Source organism: Pectinophora gossypiella, unplaced genomic scaffold, assembly GCF_024362695.1.
Source record: "Pectinophora gossypiella unplaced genomic scaffold, ilPecGoss1.1 Pgos_32, whole genome shotgun sequence".
NCBI lineage: Eukaryota > Metazoa > Arthropoda > Insecta > Lepidoptera > Gelechiidae > Pectinophora > Pectinophora gossypiella.
The window spans coordinates 467728-494092 of record NW_026063242.1 but is presented as its reverse complement, the minus strand read 5'-3'; the positions used below and the strand labels follow the sequence as shown (position 1 = coordinate 494092).

General features: G+C 40.0%; 1 protein-coding gene across 1 annotated transcript in view; it reads left to right on the top strand.

Annotated features, from left to right (window-relative positions):
• Positions 1-364: 364 nt before the first annotated feature.
• The window catches only part of LOC126380963 (protein RCC2-like), a 63951-nt gene continuing 37950 nt past the window's right edge, over positions 365-26365 (top strand). The window contains exons 1-3 of the mRNA XM_050030530.1: positions 365-400; positions 3722-3794; positions 4593-4692. Coding sequence (XP_049886487.1) covers positions 365-400; positions 3722-3794; positions 4593-4692 — 209 coding nt within the window. The remainder of the gene's footprint in view (positions 401-3721; positions 3795-4592; positions 4693-26365) is intronic.

The following is a 26365-nucleotide window of genomic DNA, read 5'->3' as shown; positions in this document are numbered from 1 at the left end:
CTACAGGAATCCATAAAAATGTTTAAAAAAGGTATAAAAATCCATAAAGATTCCCTCAAAAGAAAAGTTATTTTACGAAAAAATCAACCACGCGTTGGCGGATCACACGGCTTGTCGTGGAAATTTCCTAATGGATCACGTTTCACGTTGTTTGTGTAAACAAACCATTTTTAGTTCTTTGTTTTAAAAATAAGAAAATAAACGTGTTAAGTCTATAAAGGAAAAGTATTTTAACGTCGAAAACTGCTGCTAATTCAGCCGTAGATTATGTATCTTCAGCTTCCACAACCGCCTTTAATTCGTCATAGTCGACCAAAGTCTTCAGACGAGCGCGAGGTTCATTTTTCAGGTCGAAATTTCCAGAATGGAAGCGAGCAAACCAATAACAGGCGGTGCGTTGGTTTGTAGTGTTAACTCCGTAAACGTCGTTGATATTGCGTGCCGCTAGTTCCGCGTTGCTGTCCCGACGTTACTCATATTCCATAATTACTCGAACTTTTAACGAATCCAAGATGACGAAACTAATCAGTAAACAAATTGTCTTTTTTACATTTGGAAAAAGAATTCCATATTTTTATAATAAGATTAATTTTAAATTAGAATTCTTAGTCAAACAAAAAAAAATTTTGAAATGGCCAGTACTGCAGAACGACAATTTGATAGGTAAAGACCTAATATTATTATTTTAGCAGTATTTTACTGACGCTCGTCACTCATGGCAATAAGTACTTAGGTATTACTTGCATGCGGTGTAGATATAGATATATTTCCTTTTCTTTCATGTTAATATTGTTTAATTAATATTCACTGAGTTTTTATTTCAAGTATTTTCTACATTTATTTAGCAAAGCATGCGATGCATCACTGCTAATGATATGTGTGAACGTTAGGTCAGATATAGTTTGGCGGTCCCTCCTCTAATGACTGACTAAATTGTGGTTAAGTATGAAGCTATTTGTCGAACTTAGTGTATCAACAAGTGGCGTAGACTATGTAATACAATGTTCGCCGCTAAACACAGTTGAAGCATTCCAAATACACAACCTTCCCCCCGTTTCATCCCCACAACCACCCACCATCCTATGTTTTTTTTTTTTGTACGAAGCAGCTGCGGTCAGAATAATTTGCCGAAAAACTTATTGGGATATGTCAAAATTTAAAAAGTTCATAGTAAGTAATTAGAAAGGTTCTACGTTTTCCTTACTCACCGATTCGGGTAAATTGGTAAGTAAAGTCTGGAAAACAAACAGCTATTTTCTCAGTTGCCGTGCCTGTTTTGTATTACAATGATGGATGACCCTTGTTATTACAGCTAGGCACTAGGCACAACACATCTTCCACTTATTCCGATCAAAATAAAAGCAATATATATTTATCTGGCGGGTTAAAAAACCCACAATTCATCAAAAAAGCAATATTGCAATTTGACGAAGTTAGATCTTAGTTAAAAATTAAATCATTCTGTTAGTCTAGTAGTTTATCTTTTAATGTATATAATAAACAAATACGGATTAGTACATTATTTATAACATCTTACGGACGATTTGTTTTTGTAAATTTGTCTCCGCCCTGTTTACCAGAATAACTACTGAAATATGTATACAAAGCGTTATTGACAGAGCGTATAGGATGATTCAGACCATGATTCTGAGTTGGTATCAAGTGGATTTTCCTGTTGGAAAATTCATGAACATTCTTTAGTGTTTTTATGTATCAACTCAGAATCATGGCCTGAATCTTCCCGCAAAGTTTTCGTTACGATGTCACTAACACCCTGTATGTTAAGACAAAAAATATGTATAATTGCCTCATAGAATATTTTTTCTTGAGAACGGATTGACTGACTTCGATCTGGCACGAAAACGTCTGTCCAGACTAGTAAATAAATAAATAATTATTTTTTAAGTCGAATGTAACTCAACTTGCGTACCAATTCCCTAACGTAGGCATGACCCCTCTCATGACCGCTACTCACCCCCTCAAATCTGGCCTAGACTTGCTGTATTGATTTGTTGCCTGTCTGGCATGTTTGTTTACCTTATGGGGTGAAATCTATACTGTTTGTCAATATTTCATTTCAGGGACACGAGATGCGACCTATCAAAGGTGTAACTACTTATAGTAACATATTATACATCAATATATCAAAGTGTTAACAATTATAGTTTTTATTATTACATTATGAAAAATCTTAAGAATGTCTTAGAAGAAACTAGAATAATATTCACAAAGATAAAAATAAAACTAAAAAGTTCTGACTCCGACGAGATTTAAACCTACAGCTCTTGTACGACGCAATGACCATACATACATCGAAGAATTTCGCATGGACGGGTAGAGGACCCGGTGGTGTAATGGTTAACACGCTCGTCCCGACTTGACAAGAGCTGCGGGTTCAAGTCCCGTTCAAATCCGAATTTTTCGATTTAATTTTCTCTTTGTGTCTAAGCACAAGTGAGTGCTATAAAAACACAAAAAATCTTTAGAATAATATTGTTTCGAAACCGTGGCAGCATGTATCTTATGATTTTAGCATGCCCCTTAAATGGGCGAGGAAAAATAAATAAATTAAACACCGTGTGTATTATTTTCGTGAACTACAAATTAGACACACGCCCTTAGTACTATACACTGTAATTTGTACAAGAATCCAATATTCTTTATTTGCATACATAGAGCAACACGGCCCTCCGCGATTTTGCATACTAAGTATGATGGTGTAAGTTACGTATGAGCTTCAGAGTGTAGACCCTGTCGGTCGGGCACGACGAAATAGAAGTTTAAAAGAGAGAGGGGGAAGCTTTTCAAGTGCTGTAGTAGCTAAATAAATGTTAATCAGGATATTTTTTAAGGTCTGAAATACTTCAAAAAAGGTAGGTACTTCTCTTACTTGGACCCTATTGTTTTTTTATTAAGGCGGGGGAGCTTTTTGCATAAAGCCCGGGAGCTTGGTACCAAGGTGATGTTAGTATAATAGGGGGACCAAGGCAACCGTAATGCCACGGTCCCGCTATTATACTGAGGAAATCTGCGAGCGCGTCCAGCTTTTCATCCCTTTTGCCTCCCACCGATAGCAATGTGGTGTGAGGTAGCCTGCGCACTCACCCAGCGTTTCGAAATACTTCCATATAAAAGCTAGGTGCAATGCGCAGCATACACAGAACGCACACCTTTAAAACTATTTTTTTCAGTAAGTAACGTCATCGCTCTATCGATTGTATACACACAGTGTATCCGTCGAAAATATTAAATTAATAAATTATTGTCAATTTTAAACATGAATAATACTTTAAGTGAAAATAAATACCTACATTTACTTAAATACAGCAAGCACCTTGTATTGCTTATTTGACTTTCGCGACATACAGGGTGCAAGTGACATCGTAACTAACCGAATTCAGACCATGATTCTGAGTTAATAAATTAATTACAGTAAGTGGAACTTTTTTTTTTAATTATTTTGAATTCTATACTATTGCGATGGAAAATTCCACTTGATATTAACTCAGAATAATGAGCTGAATCATTATTCGTTACGATGTCACTAATACCCCTTACAAGTACAAGTACAGGTAGCTATGAATGTTAGTGACACCGTAACGAATACTGAGGGCGATGATTCAGACCATAATTCTGTCGGAAAATTCATGAAAATTTTTGTATTATTTTTTAATTATTTTCAGTTCTATACTTTTGCAACGGAAAATTCATCTTGATACAGAATTATGGTCTGAATGATACCTCAAAGTTTTCGTTTTCACTTTTGTCACTAATAACACCCGGTATATGCACCAGTAAGTAAAATTAGCAAGTAAGCAAGTAAAATTTCAACAATCAGACACATGAATACAGTACAATTTGGGCGGCCAAACAAAAAAACCCCGACCCCGATTAAAATAAATAAATATACATTACAGACTGATCACCCGATTGTGTGAATTGTAATATTATGACCCTTCGGAATGCACTTTAATCTCTTGGTCGCGGTTACTACTTACTGGTCATCAGCAGCCCGTTGCAGTCTACTGCTGGACATAGGCTTCTTCCCAAGGCGCGCCACAACGCCCTATCCTCGGCCGTTCTTATCCAGGCGCCTCCAGCCAGGAGTCGACCCACACTGCGTTTCCGTAGAAGCGGGCTCCACTCCAGAACACGCATGCACCAGGGGTTTCGGTTCTGCGACTATTGTGGCCAGTCCACTGCTACTTCAGTTTGCTAACTTTCAGAGCTATATCGGTAACTTTGGTTCTCTGTCGGATTCTATCTCTCAATAATACGGCTCCTTAGTAATCCTGGCACCAGGCTTGCTGATGTTGATAATGCACTTCATAACCCACACGATAGAAGACCGGTACCTCTATCTTCATAAGGCCACAACAAACTGAAGTTTCAACAAAATCTGTTTAGTAGTTTTTTTGCGTGACACATTATAAACTTTCGCGTTTATAATATTACTTTTTCTCTCGTGCATCTTTTATAATATTACTAGGAGGTGGACGGAGCCACAATCGGAAGACATCTTCCTTGGACTTGGACAAAAGAACTGAATCTTGCGTTTATATTACATTGACAACAATCCTGTATTTCGACAGATACGGGCGCCGTGTACGCTTGCGGTGACAACAAGAGCGGTCAATGCGGAGTGGGAACGAATACTGCGCAAATACTGAAGCCTACACGAGTCCGCCATACGTAAGTTTTATCCCTTGTTGATAAGTTCAATCTTAGTGTTGTGCCTAAGTTTAATAAAAATCATTTATACTCAAAAACAAAGATAAAAGATGCATTATGTCTGTTATCCATGAAATTAGAAGGTTATTCGAAGGAAGAAATTTTTCATCTAACTCAATACGGCCTCCGTGGTCCAGTGGTTAAGCGTTGGGCCGACGATCCGGAGGTCCCGGGTTCGAATCCTAGTGGGGATATATCACAAAAATCACTTTGTGATCCCTAATTTGGCTGACATTACAGGTTGATCACCTGATTGTTCGAAAGTAAAAGGATCCGTGCTTCGGAAGGCACGTTAAGCCGTTGGTCCCGGTTACTACTTACTAATGTAAGTACGTAGTCGTTACATGAGTCTTGTCAGAGGCCTTTGGGGGCTCAATAGTAACCCTGACGCCATGGTTGATGAGTTTGGTTATCCTCCTCACAACCCACACGATAGAAGAAGAGTCCAATCACCTTGATGAGACTCCAAAGTCTTTTGATTACCGTTTATATGCCTATTAAATAAACGTATAAATATAACCGTACTGCTCTCGCGCCACTGGTACCGATCCGTGCGCGGCGCGAATTATATCGAGGCCTTTGACCAACAGCCGTACGACGTCTACCCACGTAGATAGTATTCACTGCGCCTATTGGTCGAAACCCTCGATATAATTCGCCGTGCAGAGCCCAGCGCACCCAAGACGCTCGTTACAATCATGGTATAAGAAAACCAGGTATGCTCAATCCTAAGACAAGCCGCCATTCTAGCCCTTTGATGACATAAGTGTTACTACTGAATTGGTATCCAACATTCCAAGGACGTAAATTTTATTATTAAAAATTAAGTAAATTACTTCATTAAAACTGTAAGTAACTTTTTTACTAAAAGTTTCAAATGACAACGGGCACTTTTGTATGAAATTTGGTCCAAGAACCTCCACTGATGAGACTTATATGTAATGAAAGCTTATGCTTTCCCTATGAATCTGGCAAAGTTCTATCAGATTCTGTCCCGGGGTTCTTTTTTTACAGCCATGTTTGTCCTGGCTAAAAATGTGATAAAATACAGTGGGAGCTAAAATCGACTCAAGATTTGTTGCTGATAAGCTTATATGCAATACCGTAATGACTTGCTAATGATGACGATTTCTCGCAATATGCAATAGCTTAGGCGGTCTCTATCGGAGAGATGTCTATTTATTTTTCTTGTTATTATCACTCAGATCAAATTCAGGAAGCAACATAAAAAAAATCGGTAAGATATTTTTGGAAGGGGTAAAAGGCATGAAACTTGAACTTAGCTACCGAGAAACAATGGCGCTGCAGATATAAATTGACTATAATTCGCTTACATAAAGATTTTTTTGTTTTTTTTTATGTTTCGGATTCTGGAAAAGATTCTCTTTAAAATGATATACAATAATGATACATAATTATTTATGTAGTGTAACGAAGCATTTCGGACCAACGAGCCTTGTAGCGACATCTTGTGGTTTCTGACGATATAACGTTGTTTTTATATTTTACCCGCAGGAAATCACAGATGGCGCTGCAGGGTTATCGATGGGCCCGAATATTTTTAATTATTTTATTTTCTTCAAAATTTGGTATATTAAAATTATCTGCAACATTTATTTTTGATATATTATAATTATATTGTTTAAATTTTGGGATCAAACAAGTCGATCGATTGTTGTCGTTGATTCGGCGAATTTATGGTTTGGTAGATTTTTTCTAGTTTGGCAACTTTGTTCGTGGTTCTTGTGTCAGACTGACAGCTGGCTGAGCTGAGACAGGTTTTGGAAAGTGGGGTCGTCGCGAGAGCGCCGGAGACTCCATTGCCGAAACCCGAATGTGGGCAAATTAAAGCCACAATGTATCGGCGGCATCAAGAGCCGATGTCTTGATTAATAGAAATAGCTTAACCGAGATGGTGAGTCCTCGCAATTCTTCGTGCATATTTTTGCACCAACTTTGTGATAACCTCGAGGTCCTTGTTTTCAGCAACATCACTGAAATCCCATCGCCGAAGGTCCAGTGGGTGGGTTTAGGTTTCATCCGAGCGATGCCCAACTATCCCGGATGAACCTGTAAGTTATTTTCTTTGTTTTACACTCGTGAGTTGCCTTGCCACGCTGTCAGCTGAACCACATGCTAATCATTGCCATTCCTTGTTGCAGATGGGGTTTTTAAAGTTTTGAGTTTTCTTTAAGTTTTTAACGTTTTAACGTTTTTGCAAGTTTTTAACGTCTAACGTTTTGCTAGTTTAATGTAAGAAGAAGTTTATGATTGGATCAGATGATTTCAACAATGTTTTGTGAATGAAGATTCCTGCTGTTTTCTTCTGCGTTTGCAAGTTATTTCAAGCTTCATTTCGGCGGAGCTTGCCTTGGTTGTTTGCACGTCGAAGCTTTTCTTTGTGCGGCGCGCATGTGGATGTGCCGCGCCTCTCCTTTTGTCAACACACCGGATAAGGCCCGGTGAAGGTCTGCGAGGTTGACCGGTGGACGTGCAGCCCGCCAGCTGCGTAACAGTTGGCCCGCTGCGCCGCCATCGTCCAGCACGCCCTGGCCTGAGCCGGCCTCAACTCATCACCTGTACGGTATTCCGGAACGCCTCAGGTAGGCCTGATAGTCGGAGGTCCTCGAGTAAGTGAGGTGCCTACAGGTGTACGGACAGTGTTTTTAAATATAGTGATATCCCATGGTTGTTACGGAGTGACAATTAACCTGACGGACCAAAGCGCGACCTGTCTCCCTCCATAGGGTTTTTACCTGCCCATGGTTGTACTTTAATATTATATTATAAAATATACATTGTACAAATTCAAAGGGAGTTTTCTTTGTCTCATGCTCACCGGTCTATAACATCTAGCTGTGCCCTTCAGGTAAACACCACTTTATAAATTTTCTGAAACATATCTGTATTTTCATAACTCCATTTTCTATTTTACCTACCTTCCTATAGGTAAGCAAAAGATATTTTGTTTCAGTGGCGCCCTTCTTGGTGAAATTGTCGCTCTGTACAACCATTTAGAATAAGTGGTGTTGGCATAAACTTGAAGATATTTTTTTTTTTGAGAAAACAGTGTATTTTTTTTTATTATTATTAAAAGTGATGGGATTTTGTGTGAATTGTTTGTGTTTTGTTTGCATCTTAGGTTAAGTTGTGTTTGTCTTAGTATAAGTAAAGTTCTAGGCCTCCTATGAGACCTAACTTAATCACTTATTTTGTTTTGTGTTTTATTTACAATAAGTTTAAACCCAATTTTATGGCCTAAATAGTCTAGGGCTTATTGTCATTTCTACAACTACATGTGTTTCTTTTAACCTTTTTTATGTAAACTACAGGTTAAAACATATTTTGAACATTTATTTGATGCTTACTAGCAAATTTTTTTTTATGAGTATTGAGCTTTTTGTTAAAATTTGGACTTATAATAACTTACCAACAATAAAATTTTGTTAACATATTTAATTAAAAAAAAAACAATTTCACATTTAAAAACAATTATAATATATTACTTTCTAGTTATTTTTTTAGCATTTACAACAGGACATTGAGTGGAAATTGATATTAAGTAACTTTGTTTCATCATCATAATATTGATAGTTGTGCCGCTGCTTGGCAAACATTTTGCTTATTTGTTTTTTGGAAATAATTATAGAACTGACTGTCAATAACAACTTTATTGAGAAATATAATAGTAGTAAACTTGCTTTACCATTCTTTACATATTTAATAATATATTACCTTCAACTTGAAAATAAACATAACCTTCAACAAACAAAATTAATTTAAAAACTGTTGTTTCTTTTATTGTTTTGAAAATTATTTACAGGGATAGACTGAGAATTGATGTTGTGTGATAATTACACTTATTTGGTTTATATTATATGAAAATTTTGTACACATTTTAGAAATTAAGTTTTGGAGGCAGACGGGTACATTTTGAAACATAAATTTACTTCAGTTTACTTCAAACCACTTTTCAATCTTGAAATTATAACTCTGAAACACAACCATGGATATCCAAACTGTCTATTTACATTCACTGCTCCGTGATGAATTAATATATGAAGTGAGTATTCGTGCAGAAGCACCGGCTGATACTGTTCTCAATTTGAAGAAACAGCTTAGGGAGTTGATCACTGGTTTCTCTCCGGATGAAATAATGGACGATGAACGAAAACCACAGGCAGAATTCCCAATCATCATCGAGAAGCTGAAGGAGCTGCAGGCAAAACTTGATTTAGCAGTGAAGTCTAGGGAACGTCATCACCTTATGCGTGCTAGGGCTTTGTATAATCATCTTCATCACCGTCTTGAGCGTGTAGTATGCACGGAGTCTGTCGATAGGGACATAAAATTGAAGCTGAATAAAAATATTATAGCTTGCGGTCACTCATTGGAGAAATTGTTGACAACAAAAAACGTCATCGACCCAGAAGAGGAAAACCGGGTAAAAGGGACAGATGGTTCAGCAATTAATTTAATGAAGTGGAACATTAAGTTCGACGGCCGTACGAGCCCACATACGTTCTTGCAGTCGATAAGTGAACGCGCCTCAGCGTTCGGGGTTAGTGACAATGTACTTTTCAGGTCCGCCTTTTGTTTCTTTTCGGACCAAGGTCTTCTATGGTACAGAGGTGTTAAGGAGCAGGTTTCGTCTTGGCAGGATTTGAGTGAGCTTTTAGTCCAAGAATTCGCACCCGTTGATTTTGATTATCGTTTGCTGGGGGAGATTAGAGCTCGCACCCAAGGACAGGATGAACCAACACACATCTATTTTGCAGTCATGAACTGTATGTTTTCACAATTGAAACGACCACTTTCGGATAATGACAAATTGGAAATTTTAACGCATAATATTAGGCCCGTTTTTAGAGAGCAGTTAGCATTGCACGACATAGCTACGATAGCTGAACTTAAGGAAAAATGCCGTAAAATAGAATCTGCGCGACAAATGACACAGCTGTTTGTCGAACCACCTAAGCAGTCTAGTTTGAATAATGATTTCGTGTATAAAGGCAAAACGAAACCTGTAATGCCCGTCAGCGAATCCGCCGATAGTAGGGAAACCGAACAGGTCTCGGCAGTTCAGCCACCAATTCAGGCACAAACTATTAGGCAGCTACACCCGCCAACTAGTGAAAAGCCTGGTTATAAGTCAAAATGTGCGGCTAACAACTCTGTATTTTGCAAAAGATGTAAGGTGTCTACTCACTCAACCGCAAGGTGTAGGGACAAGACAGTTAAATGTTTTAAATGCGGTCATTTAGGGTTTACGGTAAGGTCGTGCCCAAAATGTAATAACCCAAAAAAAACTAGGTTGCTCGGACAATAACGCCGATCCTCCATCGAAGGTCGAAGATGGGGATTGGAAACAATGGTTACAGGTAGTAACTAATTATTTTAAGCTTAACAACGTAGCTTCCGTTTTGTTCGAGCCCAATGATGATGACGTTCGACCATATTTGAAACTTAATGTCCTGGATTTGACAATTTACGGGTTACTGGACTCAGGTGCAGCAATTTCAATTTTAGGTAATGGAGCACATACGTATTTTGAGTCATTAGGTTTCACAGTACAATCTGGTAAAAACACTAATGTAACTGTTGCGGATGGTTCTCAGTGTACCTCAATAGGATTTTTAATGTTGCCCATTACATTTAATGGTGTAACCAAAATATTGAAGTTTTTTATAATACCCAGCATTAAGCTAAATGTTATTTTAGGCGTAGACTTTTGGCGGGCATACAATTTAATGCCAGAAATTTTTGAAAGTGTTTCCTACATGAGAGGTCCACAAAAGTTTATAGAAATGCCAGTCAACTCTATACAAGCTTATCACAGTCTTCCCAATGAGCACAAGGAGTTAGCGGAGCTTATGATAACGAAATTTCATGACATTTCTTTTGAGCGCAAGGGTTTAGGTAGGACGCATCTTACTCAGCACGTCATCGACACTGGGGTTGCGCCACCGGTCAGGTGTAGACCTTATCCCATGTCACCGGAAAAGCAGAAGGAACTACATAAGGAGTTGGATAGGATGCTGGAGCTGGACGTCGTCGCTCCGAGCGAGAGCCCTTGGAACAATCCGGTCCTTATGGTTCCTAAAGCTGACGGTACATGGCGATTTTGTCTGGACTGCCGGAGGCTCAACTCTGTGACGAAAGGCGATGCTTATGCCATTCCCTACATACCCCAGATATTGGATAGCCTCAAGAATGCCAAATATATCAGTTCTGTGGATTTTAAATCGAGCTTTTGGCAAATTCCACTCGACCCTAGCTCACAGGAGAAGACGAGTTTTACAGTGCCTGGTAGGGGGTTGTTTAAATTTAAAGTTATGCCATTCGGCCTATGCGGAGCTCCTGCTCGCCAACAACGGCTCATGGACATGTTGTTTGGACATCCTTTCTGCAGTGACGTAACTAAAGGCATGATATTCGTGTACATCGACGATATTATAGTAGTTGCTGAGGATCTAGAAACGCACATACTTCTGTTAAAAAGGCTTCACGAAAGGATTCACAGCGCCAATTTAACTATTAACTTTGAAAAGAGCAAATTCTTCCGTAGCTCTTTAAAATATCTGGGTTATGTAGTGGATGAGTTTGGGCTTAGGACCGATCCCGATAAGGTTCGTGCTGTTCTGGAGTTCCCGGTACCCAAAAATCCGAAAGAACTAAAAACCTTTCTAGGTGTTTGTTCTTGGTACCGTAGATTTATCAGGAATTTCTCCACCATTGCGGCACCCTTACACGCTCTTACCAGCTCAAAAACTAAATTTATTTGGAACCAAAACGCAGAAAATGCTTTTGTTACTTTAAAAAACACATTAGTTTCAGCTCCAATTTTAGCCTGCCCTGATTTTAGTAAACCATTTTCAGTTCACTGCGACGCATCGAATTATGGCGTAGGAGGTGTGTTAGCGCAGAATATTGATGGCCATGATCGCCCTATCGCTTATATCAGCAGATCCCTTAACAAAAACGAACGTAACTATAGTGCTACCGAAAGGGAGGCGTTAGCAGTTGTGTACGCGGTTGAAAAATTTGAACCATATTTAGGTAGTAGACCATTCACCGTCGTAACCGATCACGCTTCACTTAGGTGGTTCATGAATTTGGAGAATCCTACGGGACGCTTAGCTCGTTGGGGTTGTAGGTTATCCCAATTTAATTTTACAATCGAGCATAGGAAAGGGAAGGATAATGTCGTCCCTGATGCCCTCTCACGATTGCTGCATGTGGATGCCATCGATGCTCCAAATGCAGGAACCGGTGATGAGTGGTATGATAAGGTTTTCTCTGGTTGTACGGCTTATCCCAAAAATTATCCCAATTATCGCGTCGAAAATGGTACTCTTCTACGATACAGCAAGGGTAAGTATGCCCTGACTCAGGAGTTTGATTGGAAGATTGTTGTGCCAAAGTCAAACCGTCTGCAGGTCATGTCCGAAAACCACGAACCACCGACCTCGGCACACCTCGGAGTGTTTAAAACGCACCGTAGGTTGTGTTTGAGGTATTTCTGGCCAGGAATGTACCGCGACGCGCTTGATTTTGTCAACAAATGTAGTATTTGTTCCGCTTATAAGCACAGGACCAAACTCACTCCTGGGATCATGGGTCAGCCTAAGCAGTGTTATAGGCCGTTTCAAGCTGTATCCGTAGATTTGGTAGGACCTCTTCCACGATCACGTTCGGGTTACATGCACCTTTTAGTAGTAACATGCTGTTTTTCAAAGTACACCATGTTATTTCCACTTCGTCGAGCGACTAGTGCTGCAGTAGCTAAAAACTTTGAGAATTATGTGCTTCTAGCTCACGGGATTCCTGAAACCGTAATTACCGACAATGGGGTTCAATTCACGGGATCAGAATTCAGTGGCCTTCTCAAGAAGTACAATATTCCACGAGTTCACCACGGTTCATTAACATGGTGGAAAGGTACAACAAAACAGTCATGACAGCTGTTTCGTCTTATGTAGCTGACGATCATAGGACATGGGATCTTCATTTATTTAAGGTTCAATTTGCAATAAATAGTGCGGTGAACGAAACCACTGGTTTCAGTCCATTCTTTTTGGTCCATGGCCGGGAACCCATTATTAACGGTTCCTTTTATAAAAATGATGATAGGGAATATGAGGTCTCTATGCGAAGAGACGAGTATGCGGGTGAATTTGGGGTCCTTCAGGATATCTTTGAAAAGGTTCGGGTTAATATAGAGAAGGCTCACGCGACGAACGCGAAGTACTACAACCTGCGACGCCGTAACGTCAATACTTTGCGCGAAGGTCAAGTAGTGTGGCGGAAAACGTACGTACAGAGTGACGCCGCTAATTTTAAAGCCTCGAAACTTGCCCCAAAATACGAGCAGTGCGTGATTAAAAAGGTTTTATCACCCTTGGTGTACGATTTGGTTTCATTTGGTGGCAAGAACTTAGGTTCTTGGCATATAAAAGATTTAAAAATATAATTTTCAAATTGCCCCGTGTTCCCCTAATCATATTTCTTTTAAAACAATTTTTTCCGGCTTGGATCATTGTTATAGGCTCAATTTAAATTTACATTTATAAAGAAAGCTACAGATTTTTTCTTATTCATAATTAGCTTTCAGAACATTTTGTTTTTAGAATAAATAAAACTGGTGTGTTTACTTGTGTCATTAGGACCTAGTCAACCTACGTATATTTATACAGCCTGTTTATGACAAACACGTTTTTTTTTATGTAGTCTTTTGATTTTAAAATAACTACATTTAACAATAAATGTTTTTATGTTTAATGTTTTTTTTTTTAGTGTGTTTATGGTGCACTGATAAGGCCCATACACACTAGCGTCTGCAACGCAGCGTTTTTATGAACGCTCAATATAGCGTTTTTATGTTTTTTTGTTTAGGCGGTTATAGCCAAATATTTAGTATAGTTTTTTATTATTTACGTTGCTCGTGTCAACAAAATTTTTTTAATGGGCATTATAGTAGCCGTTGTAAATTAAGTTTAGTTAGGGAACCCTATTAGGTTACTCTTTGTTTTTTTTTTCCCTTTTCGACGGAGCGGGTAGTGACTCCTTAAATAAGCCTCTAACAACTGTTGTTTTGTTATTTGTCTTTGTCTTTAGAATTGGGGTATCGAGTGACACTATGAGAGTCGTCAGCTCAATCAGGGGTATGAATGTGGGTAACATCCAGTGAAATGGATACTGGGTGCTACTATATAATAATAATAATAAAAGTTTATTTCGGACTTATAAAAAAACATCCATATTTGTTAGTAACATTACAAACTTAAATCTAGTATTAGTAGCAAATAAGTAATCGAGGCCGGTTGGACCCCCGATGGCGGCAGACTATACTTGTTTGACTGCGTGCAGTCGTATCCATCGGGCCAGCAACCGTGAGTCCCACCGGTCCGCCAGCGCGCGCAGTATGGTGTTGGGGCTGTCGTCTGTGTATATGAAAGAAGTGAAAGGTGATTAATGAATGGCGAAGAATAACAGGTCGGGGTAATTGTTGTGCTTAGGGTTGTGCTGTTTATATGTTGGTTTGTGCTTCGTTACGTTTTTTTTTATAAATTGTTTTGTCGTCTCGTCTTTAGAGACAGTTTTTTTAATTTAGACTGGTTGTGCGCTCCAGGCTCTATGGCTGAGGGCAGCCGTGTTTCTCACCCAGTTCGAAACCTCTCGTGGGTAAGGGGGTATTGTAACGAAGCATTTCGGACCAACGAGCCTTGTAGCGACATCTTGTGGTTTCTGACGATATAACGTTGTTTTTATATTTTACCCGCAGGAAATCACAGATGGCGCTGCAGGGTTATCGATGGGCCCGAATATTTTTAATTATTTTATTTTCTTCAAAATTTGGTATATTAAAATTATCTGCAACATTTATTTTTGATATATTATAATTATATTGTTTAAATTTTGGGATCAAACAAGTCGATCGATTGTTGTCGTTGATTCGGCGAATTTATGGTTTGGTAGATTTTTTCTAGTTTGGCAACTTTGTTCGTGGTTCTTGTGTCAGACTGACAGCTGGCTGAGCTGAGACAGGTTTTGGAAAGTGGGGTCGTCGCGAGAGCGCCGGAGACTCCATTGCCGAAACCCGAATGTGGGCAAATTAAAGCCACAATGTATCGGCGGCATCAAGAGCCGATGTCTTGATTAATAGAAATAGCTTAACCGAGATGGTGAGTCCTCGCAATTCTTCGTGCATATTTTTGCACCAACTTTGTGATAACCTCGAGGTCCTTGTTTTCAGCAACATCACTGAAATCCCATCGCCGAAGGTCCAGTGGGTGGGTTTAGGTTTCATCCGAGCGATGCCCAACTATCCCGGATGAACCTGTAAGTTATTTTCTTTGTTTTACACTCGTGAGTTGCCTTGCCACGCTGTCAGCTGAACCACATGCTAATCATTGCCATTCCTTGTTGCAGATGGGGTTTTTAAAGTTTTGAGTTTTCTTTAAGTTTTTAACGTTTTAACGTTTTTGCAAGTTTTTAACGTCTAACGTTTTGCTAGTTTAATGTAAGAAGAAGTTTATGATTGGATCAGATGATTTCAACAATGTTTTGTGAATGAAGATTCCTGCTGTTTTCTTCTGCGTTTGCAAGTTATTTCAAGCTTCATTTCGGCGGAGCTTGCCTTGGTTGTTTGCACGTCGAAGCTTTCCTTTGTGCGGCGCGCATGTGGATGTGCCGCGCCTCTCCTTTTGTCAACACACCGGATAAGGCCCGGTGAAGGTCTGCGAGGTTGACCGGTGGACGTGCAGCCCGCCAGCTGCGTAACAGTTGGCCCGCTGCGCCGCCATCGTCCAGCACGCCCTGGCCTGAGCCGGCCTCAACTCATCACCTGTACGGTATTCCGGAACGCCTCTGGTAGGCCTGATAGTCGGAGGTCCTCGAGTAAGTGAGGTGCCTACAGGTGTACGGACAGTGTTTTTAAATATAGTGATATCCCATGGTTGTTACGGAGTGACAATTAACCTGACGGACCAAAGCGCGACCTGTCTCCCTCCATAGGGTTTTTACCTGCCCATGGTTGTACTTTAATATTATATTATAAAATATACATTGTACAAATTCAAAGGGAGTTTTCTTTGTCTCATGCTCACCGGTCTATAACATCTAGCTGTGCCCTTCAGGTAAACACCACTTTATAAATTTTCTGAAACATATCTGTATTTTCATAACTCCATTTTCTATTTTACCTACCTTCCTATAGGTAAGCAAAAGATATTTTGTTTCAGTAGACTTGGTTATCTATCAACAAATCTTGAGTCGATTTTAGCTCCCACTGTATTTTATCACATTTTTAGCCAGGACAAACATGGCCGTAAAAAAAGAACCCCGGGACAGAATCTGATAGAACTTTGCCAGATTCATAGGGAAAGCATAAGCTTTCATTACATATAAGTCTCATCAGTGGAGGTTCTTGGACAAGATTCGCCCATTCTCCTTTCCTTGCAAAGTAAATACAAAAACATTGGTCGTGGGTAATTTAGTTTTTACGAAATGTCAACGCAGGGCGGGATGACGTCAGCTGGGCTAACCTTGAAATGTTAGCTGTCACTTTTGAGCATGCCTGCTCTTCTTATACCATGGTTACTATATCGTCATCATTCTTTTAAGGGCCACGATCTTGTCGGTGTAGCATTCTCCCATTCTTGTCTATTAAAGGCCAATTTTATCTTGTTTTGCCATTGCTATTCTGGTTTTAACGTCTGAAGTACGTCTCGAGTCTTTGGTCTTGGTTCTATACAAGACCATTAACCCGGCCCCAGGGGGGACAGAGTAATCTTCTCTGCCCTCCGTTGGGGCAATTCCTGTTCGGCGCGTCCTTGCCGTGGGGGTGGAAGCCTCTTACTTCAGTGGGCCGGAGTGAGATGGTGGCTGAGTTCGAATGCCCAGGGATACGGGTGAAGACCTCAACGGTTGCAGAGGCGAAGATGGGAACCATACGGCAATGCAGGGCAAGTCACAGGGACTGTAACCTGGAACCTGACAGAGGGCAGCAGTAACTGTCAGTACTTTTCAGAGGCGGAGGACAGGAGTCCTAATATGGCTTTGTAATAGACTACTCTGGGCGCCATCCCACTTGCGTCAGACAGAGTACTGCGAGGCGGAAGGCAAGACTGAAACCACTGCCCTATTTTTGCCTAAAAAAGTATCATGGAAAATGCTGCACCGACAAGAGCGTGGTTCTTAAATTGATTATGATGACATCTCGAGTCATTTGTTACAATGCTGCTGTAACGAAGCATTTCGGACCAACGAGCCTTGTAGCGACATCTTGTGGTTTCTGGCGATATAACGTTGTTTTTATATTTTACCCGCAGGAAATCACAGATGGCGCTGCAGGGTTATCGATGGGCCCGAATATTTTTAATTATTTTATTTTCTTCAAAATTTGGTATATTAAAATTATCTGCAACATTTATTTTGATATATTATAATTATATTGTTTAAATTTTGGGATCAAACAAGTCGATCGATTGTTGTCGTTGATTCGGCGAATTTATGGTTTGGTAGATTTTTTCTAGTTTAGCAACTTTGTTCGTGGTTCTTGTGTCAGACTGACAGCTGGCTGAGCTGAGAGACAGGTTATGGAAAGTGGGGACGTCGCGAGAGCGCCGGAGACTCCACTGCCGTAACTATAATGTGGGCAAATTAAAAGCCACGATTTATCGGCGACATCAAGAGCCGATGTCTCGATTTAAATAAACAACTTAACCGAGATGGTGAGTCCTCGCAATTCTTCGTGCATATTTTTGCACCAACTTTGTGATAACCTCGAGGTCCTTGTTTTCAGCAACATCACTGAAATCCCATCGCCGAAGGTCCAGTGGGTGGGATTAGGTTTCATCCGAGCGATGCCCAACTATCCCGGATGAACCTGTAAGTTATTTTCTTTGTTTTACACTCGTGAGTTGCCCTGCCACGCTGTCAGCTGAACCACATGCTAATCATTGCCATTCCTTGTTGCAGATGGGGTTTTTAAAGTTTTTAAAGTTTTTGAGTTTTAATTGTTTTAACGTCTTTAAAGTTTTGTTTAATTTTCTGACGTTTTTAAGTTCTGTGAAGAAGTTTATGATTGGATCAGACTATTTCAACAAATTTTGTGAATGAAGATTCCTACTGTTTTCTTCTGCATTTGAGAGTTATTTCAAGCTTCATTTCGGCGGAGCTTGCCTTGGTTGTTTGCACGTCGAAGCTTCCCTTTGTGCGGCGCGCATGTGGATGTGCCGCGCCTCTCCTTTTGTCAACACACCGGATAAGGCCCGGTGAAGGTCTGCGAGGTTGACCGGTGGACGTGCAGCCCGCCAGCTGCGTAACAGTTGGCCCGCTGCGCCGCCATCGTCCAGCACGCCCTGGCCTGAGCCGGCCTCAACTCATCACCTGTACGGTATTCCGGAACGCCTCAGGTAGGCCTGATAGTCGGAGGTCCTCGAGTAAGTGAGGTGCCTACAGGTGTACGGACAGTGTTTTTAAATATAGTGATATCCCATGGTTGTTACGGAGTGACAATTAACCTGACGGACCAAAGCGCGACCTGTCTCCCTCCATAGGGTTTTTACCTGCCCATGGTTGTACTTCCATAATTATAATTGTAAAATATACATTGTACAAATTCAAGGGAGTTTTCTTTGTCTCATGCTCACCGGTCTATAACATTTAGCTGTGCCCTTCAGGTAAACACCACTTTATAAATTTCTGAAACATATCAGTATTTTAACACCATTTCCTATTTACCTACCTTCTCCGTAAGGTAGCTAAAGATTTCCGTTTCAGTGGCGCCCTTCTTGGTGAAATTGTCGCTCTGTACAACCATTTTAGAATATAAGTGGTGTTGGCATAAACTTTAAGAATAAATTTTGTGAAAACAGTGTATTTTTTTTTTTAATATTAAAAGTGATGGGATTTTGTGTGAATTGTGTTTTGTTTGCATCTTAGGTTAAGTTGTGTTTGTCTTAGCATAAGTAAGGTTCTAGGCCTCCTACAGAGACCTAACTTAAATACTTTTTTTTGTACAATAAGTTTTAAACCCAAATTTAAGACCAAAGTGGTCCAGGGCTTATTGTCATATTTAGTAGCTACTACATTTGTGTTTTCATTATTTATTTAACCTTTTGTTTAATTACAGGGTTAAAACCATATTTAGAACATTTTTAAATGCTTACTAGCAATTATATTTATCACAATTGAGTTTTTCTTTTGGTAAAATTAGGATTAATATCCATAATAGTAGTACTGCATATTTTCAACATTTTTTTTTTACAATTTGTAAACATAAATAATTAAAAAACCATTTATTATTAAAACAATTAATAATACTTTCAAAACATCAGCTATAAAGATAGTTATTTGATAACATTTACAACAGGACATTGAGTAGAAATTGATATTTTGTAACTTTGCTTCATCATCATATTGTTAGTTGTGCCGCTGCTTGGCAAGCATTTTACTTATTTGTTTTTTGGAATAATTTTAGATCTGTCTTTAAAAAAACAACTTTATTGAGTAATATTTAGTAGTCGACTTGCTTTACAATCTTTATTTATTCACAACATATTACAACTTGACAATAACAATTAAAAGTAAACATAACCTTCAACAAAATTTATTTAAAAACACTGTTGTTTCTTTTATTATTGTGAAAATTAACTACAGGGATATAAAGAATTGATGTTGTGTGATAATTACACTTATTTGGTTTATATTTAATGAAAATTTAGTACATATTTTAGAAAATAAGTTTTGGAGGCAGACGGGTACATTTTGAAACATAAATTTACTTCAGTTTACTTCAAACCACTTTTCAATCTTGAAATTATAACTCTGAAACACAACCATGGATATCCAAACTGTTTATTTACATTCACTGCTCCGTGATGAATTAATATATGAGGTGAGTATTCGTGCAGAAGCACCAGCTGATACTGTTCTCAAATTGAAGAAACAGCTTAGGGAGTTGATCACTGGTTTCTCTCCGGATGAAATAATGGATGATGAACGAAGACCACAGGCAGAATTCCCAATCATCACCGAAAAGCTGAAGGAGCTGCAGGCAAAACTTGATTTAGCAGTGAAGTCTAGGGAACGTCATCACCTTATGCGTGCAAGGGCTTTATATAATCATCTTCATCACCGTCTTGAGCGTGTGGTATGCACGGAGTCTGTCGATAGGGACATAAAATTGAAGCTGAATAAAAATCTTATAGCATGCGGTCACTCATTGGAGAAATTGTTGTCAACAAAAAACGTCATCGACCCAGAAGAGGAAAACAGGGGAAAAGGGACAGATGGTTCAGCAATTAATTTAATGAAGTGGAACATTAAATTCGACGGCCGTACGAGTCCACATACGTTCTTGCAATCGATAGGTGAACGCGCCTCAGCGTTCGGAGTTAGTGACAATGTACTTTTCAAGTCCGCCTTTTGTTTCTTTTCGGACCAAGGTCTTCTATGGTACAGAGGTGTTAAGGAGCAGGTTTCGTCTTGGCAGGAATTAAGTGAGCTTTTAGTCCAGGAATTCGCACCCGTTGATTTCGATTATCGTTTGCTGGGGGAGATTAGAGCTCGCACCCAAGGACAGGATGAACCAACACACATCTATTTTGCAGTCATGAACTGTATGTTTTCACAATTGAAACGACCACTTTCGGATAGTGACAAATTAGAAATTTTGACGCACAATATTAGGCCCGTTTTTAGAGAGCAGTTAGCATTGCACGACATAGCTACGATAGCTGAACTAAAAGAAAAATGCCGAAAAATAGAATCTGCGCGACAAATGACACAGCTCTTTGTCGAACCACCTAAGCAGTCTAGTTTGAACAATGACTTCGTGTACAAAGGCAAAACAAAACCTATTATGCCAGTCAGCGAATCCCCTGATGTTAGGGAAACCGAACAGGTTTCGGTAGTTCAGCCACCAATTCAGGCTCAAACTTTTAGGCAGCGACAACCGCCAAATAATGAAAAGCCTGGTAGTTATAGGACAAAATCTGCTGCTAACAAATCAGAATTTTGCAAAAGATGTAAAGTGTCTACTCACTCAACCGCAAGGTGTAGGGACAAGACAGTCAAATGTTTTAAATGCGGTCATTTAGGGTTTACGGTAAGGTCGTGCCCAAAATGTAACAACCCAAAAAACTAGGTTGCTCGGACAATAACGCCGATCCTCCATCGAAGGTCGAAGATGGGGATTGGAAACAATGGTTACAGGTAGTAACTAATTATTTTAAGCTTAACAACGTAGCTTCCGTTTTGTTCGAGCCCAATGATGATGACGTTCGACCATATTTAAAACTTAATGTCCTGGATTTGACAATTTATGGATTACTGGACTCAGGTGCAGCAATTTCAATTTTAGGAAATGGAGCACAAGAATATTTTAAATCATTAGGTTTTACAGTACAATCTGGCAAAAACACTAATGTTACTGTTGCGGATGGTTCCCAGTGTACCTCTACAGGATTTTTAATGTTGCCCATTACATTTAATGGAGTAACCAAAATTTTGAAATTTTTTATAATACCCAGTATTAAATTAAATGTTATTTTAGGCGTGGACTTTTGGCGGGCATACAATTTAATGCCAGAAATTTTCGAAAGTGTTTCCTACATGAAAGGTCCACAAAAGTTTTTAGAAATGCCAGTCAACTCTATACAAGCTTATGACAGTCTTCCCAGTGAACACAAAGAGTTAGCGGAGCTAATGATATCGAAATTTCATGACATTTCTTTTGAGCGCAAGGGTTTAGGTAGGACGCATCTTACTCAGCATGTCATCGACACTGGGGTTGCACCACCGGTCAAGTGTAGACCTTATCCCATGTCACCGGAAAAGCAGAAGGAACTACATAAGGAATTGGACAGGATGCTGGAGCTGGACGTCGTCGCTCCGAGCGAGAGCCCTTGGAACAACCCGGTCCTTATGGTTCCTAAAGCTGACGGTACATGGCGATTTTGTCTGGACTGCCGGAGGCTCAACTCTGTGACGAAAGGCGATGCTTATGCCATTCCTTACATACCCCAGATATTAGATAGCCTCAAGAATGCCAAATACATCAGTTCTGTGGATTTTAAATCGAGCTTTTGGCAAATTCCACTCGACCCTAGCTCACAGGAGAAGACGAGTTTTACAGTGCCTGGTAGGGGGTTGTTTAAATTTAAAGTTATGCCATTCGGCCTATGCGGAGCTCCTGCTCGCCAACAACGGCTCATGGACATGTTGTTTGGACATCCTTTCTGCAGTGACGTAACTAAAGGCATGATATTCGTGTACATCGACGACATTATAGTAGTTGCTGAGGATCTGGAAACGCACATACTTCTTTTAAAAAGGCTTCACGAAAGAATACAGAGCGCCAATTTAACGATTAACTTTGAGAAGAGCAAATTCTTCCGCAGCTCTTTAAAATATCTGGGTTATGTAGTGGATGAGTTTGGGCTTAGGACGGATCCCGATAAGGTTCGTGCTGTTCTGGAGTTTCCGGTACCCAAAAGTTCGAAAGAACTAAAAACCTTTCTAGGTGTTTGTTCTTGGTACCGTAGGTTTATTAGGAATTTCTCCACCATTGCGGCACCCTTACACGCTCTTACCAGCTCAAAAACTAAATTTATCTGGAACCAGGATGCAGAAAACGCTTTTGTCACTTTAAAAAACACATTAGTTTCAGCTCCAATTTTAGCCTGCCCTGATTTTAGTAAACCATTTTCAGTTCACTGCGATGCATCAAATTTTGGCGTAGGAGGTGTGTTAGCGCAGAACATTGATGGCCATGACCGCCCTATCGCTTATATCAGCAGATCCCTTAACAAAAACGAACGTAACTATAGTGCTACCGAAAGGGAGGCGTTAGCAGTTGTGTACGCGGTTGAGAAATTTGAACCATATTTAGGTAGTAGACCATTCACCGTCGTAACCGATCACGCTTCACTTAGGTGGTTCATGAATTTGGAGAATCCTACGGGACGCTTAGCTCGTTGGGGTTGTAGGTTATCCCAATTTAATTTTACAATCGAGCATAGGAAAGGGAAGGATAATGTCGTCCCTGATGCCCTCTCACGATTGCTGCATGTGGATGCCATCGATGCTCCAAATGCAGGAACCGGTGATGAGTGGTATGATAAGGTTTACTCTGGATGTACGGCTTATCCCAAAAATTATCCCAATTATCGCGTCGAAAATGGTACTCTTCTACGATACAGCAAGGGTAAGTATGCCCTGACTCAGGAGTTTGATTGGAAGATTGTTGTGCCAAAGTCAAACCGTCTGCAGGTCATGTCCGAAAACCACGAACCACCGACCTCGGCACACCTCGGAGTGTTTAAAACGCACCGTAGGTTGTGTTTGAGGTATTTCTGGCCAGGAATGTACCGCGACGTGCTTGATTTTGTCAACAAATGTAGTATTTGTTCCGCTTATAAGCACAGGACCAAACTCACTCCTGGGATCATGGGTCAGCCTAAGCAGTGTTATAGGCCGTTTCAAGCTGTATCCGTAGATTTGGTAGGACCTCTCCCACGATCACGTTCGGGTTACATGCACCTTTTAGTAGTAACATGCTGTTTTTCAAAGTACACCATGTTATTTCCACTTCGTCGAGCGACTAGTGCTGCAGTAGCTAAAAACTTTGAGAATTATGTGCTTCTAGCTCACGGGATTCCTGAAACCGTAATTACCGACAATGGGGTTCAATTCACGGGATCAGAATTCAGTGGCCTTCTCAAGAAGTACAATATTCCACGAGTTCACTACGGGCCTAGGTATACGCCACAGATTAACATGGTGGAAAGGTATAACAAAACAGTCATGACAGCTGTTTCGTCTTATGTAGCTGACGATCATAGGGCATGGGATATTAATTTATTTAAGGTGCAATTTGCAATAAATAGTGCGGTGAACGAAACCACTGGGTTTAGTCCATTCTTTTTGGTCCATGGCCGGGAACCAATTATTAACGGTTCTTTTTATAATGATGACAGGGAATATGAGATCTCTATGCCAAGGGACGAGTATGCGGGTGAATTTGGGGTCCTTCGGGATATTTTTAATAAGGTTCGGGTTAATATAGAGAAGGCTCACACGACGAACGCGAAGTACTACAACCTGCGACGCCGTAACGTTAATACTTTGCGCGAAGGTCAAGTAGTGTGGCGGAAAACGTACGTGCAGAGTGACGCCGCTAATTTTAAAGCCTCGAAACTTGCCCCAAAATACGAGCAGTGCGTAATTAAAAAGGTATTATCACCCTTGGTATACGAATTGGTCTCATTTAGTGGCAAGAACTTAGGTTCTTGGCATATAAAAGATTTAAAAATTTAATTTTCAAATTGCCCCGTGTTCCCCTAGTCATAATTTTTTTAAAAACATTTTACCGGCTTGGATCTTTGTTTTTGGCTTTAATTTAAATTTACATTTATAAAGAAAGTTACATTATTTTTCTTTTTCATATGGTTAGCTTTGATAACATTTTGTTTTAGAAAAATAAAACTGGTGTGCTTACTTGTGTCGTAATAGACCTAGTAACAACCTATTTGTAACTGTCACGTTTTTTTATGTAGTCTTTTGATTTAAAATCACTAGATTTACAAATAAATGTTTTATGTGGTTTTATGTTTTTTTTTAGTGTGTTTATGTGTGCGCTGATAAAGGCCCATGCACACTAGCGTCTGCAACGCAGCGTTTTTATGAACGCCCACTTTAGCGTTCCATATTTTTTTGTATAGGCGATTATAGCCAACTATTTAAAATAGTTTTTATGTTGCTCGTGTCAACATTTTTTTTTTAGGCATATAGAAGCCGTTTAATAGAAAATATACTTAAATAGGAAACCTCATCAGGTTGACTATTTTTTTTTTTTTTGTTTTTTGACGGAGCGGGTAGTGACTCCTTAAATAAGCCTCTAACAACTGTTGTTTTGTTTTTTGTCTTTGTCTTTAGAATTGGGGTATCGAGTGACACTAAGATAGTCGTCAGCTCAACAGGGGTATGAATGTGGGTAACATCCAGTGAAATGGATACTGGGTGCTACTATATGAAAGAAGTGAAAGGTGATCAATGAATGGTGATGAATAACAGGTCGGGGTAATTGTTGTGCTTAGGGTTGTGCTGTTTAGATGTTGGTGTTTGTGCTTCGTTACGTTTTTTTTTTATAAATTGTTGTTGTCTCGTCTTCTGTGACAGATTTTTTTTAAAATTTGATAAAATTTAGACTGGTTGTGCGCTCCAGGCTCTATGGCTGAGGGCAGCCGTGTTTCTCACCCAGTTCGAAACCTCTCGTGGGTAGGGGGGTATTGTAACGAAGCATTTCGGACCAACGAGCCTTGTAGCGACATCTTGTGGTTTCTGGCGATATAACGTTGTTTTTATATTTTACCCGCAGGAAATCACAGATGGCGCTGCAGGGTTATCGATGGGCCCGAATATTTTTAATTATTTTATTTTCTTCAAAATTTGGTATATTAAAATTATCTGCAACATTTATTTTGATATATTATAATTATATTGTTTAAATTTTGGGATCAAACAAGTCGATCGATTGTTGTCGTTGATTCGGCGAATTTATGGTTTGGTAGATTTTTTCTAGTTTAGCAACTTTGTTCGTGGTTCTTGTGTCAGACTGACAGCTGGCTGAGCTGAGAGACAGGTTATGGAAAGTGGGGACGTCGCGAGAGCGCCGGAGACTCCACTGCCGTAACTATAATGTGGGCAAATTAAAAGCCACGATTTATCGGCGACATCAAGAGCCGATGTCTCGATTTAAATAAACAACTTAACCGAGATGGTGAGTCCTCGCAATTCTTCGTGCATATTTTTGCACCAACTTTGTGATAACCTCGAGGTCCTTGTTTTCAGCAACATCACTGAAATCCCATCGCCGAAGGTCCAGTGGGTGGGATTAGGTTTCATCCGAGCGATGCCCAACTATCCCGGATGAACCTGTAAGTTATTTTCTTTGTTTTACACTCGTGAGTTGCCCTGCCACGCTGTCAGCTGAACCACATGCTAATCATTGCCATTCCTTGTTGCAGATGGGGTTTTTAAAGTTTTTAAAGTTTTAAAGTTTTTGAGTTTTAATTGTTTTAACGTCTTTAAAGTTTTGTTTAATTTTCTGACGTTTTTAAGTTCTGTGAAGAAGTTTATGATTGGATCAGACTATTTCTACAAATTTTGTGAATGAAGATTCCTACTGTTTTCTTCTGCATTTGAGAGTTATTTCAAGCTTCATTTCGGCGGAGCTTGCCTTGGTTGTTTGCACGTCGAAGCTTCCCTTTGTGCGGCGCGCATGTGGATGTGCCGCGCCTCTCCTTTTGTCAACACACCGGATAAGGCCCGGTGAAGGTCTGCGAGGTTGACCGGTGGACGTGCAGCCCGCCAGCTGCGTAACAGTTGGCCCGCTGCGCCGCCATCGTCCAGCACGCCCTGGCCTGAGCCGGCCTCAACTCATCACCTGTACGGTATTCCGGAACGCCTCAGGTAGGCCTGATAGTCGGAGGTCCTCGAGTAAGTGAGGTGCCTACAGGTGTACGGACAGTGTTTTTAAATATAGTGATATCCCATGGTTGTTACGGAGTGACAATTAACCTGACGGACCAAAGCGCGACCTGTCTCCCTCCATAGGGTTTTTACC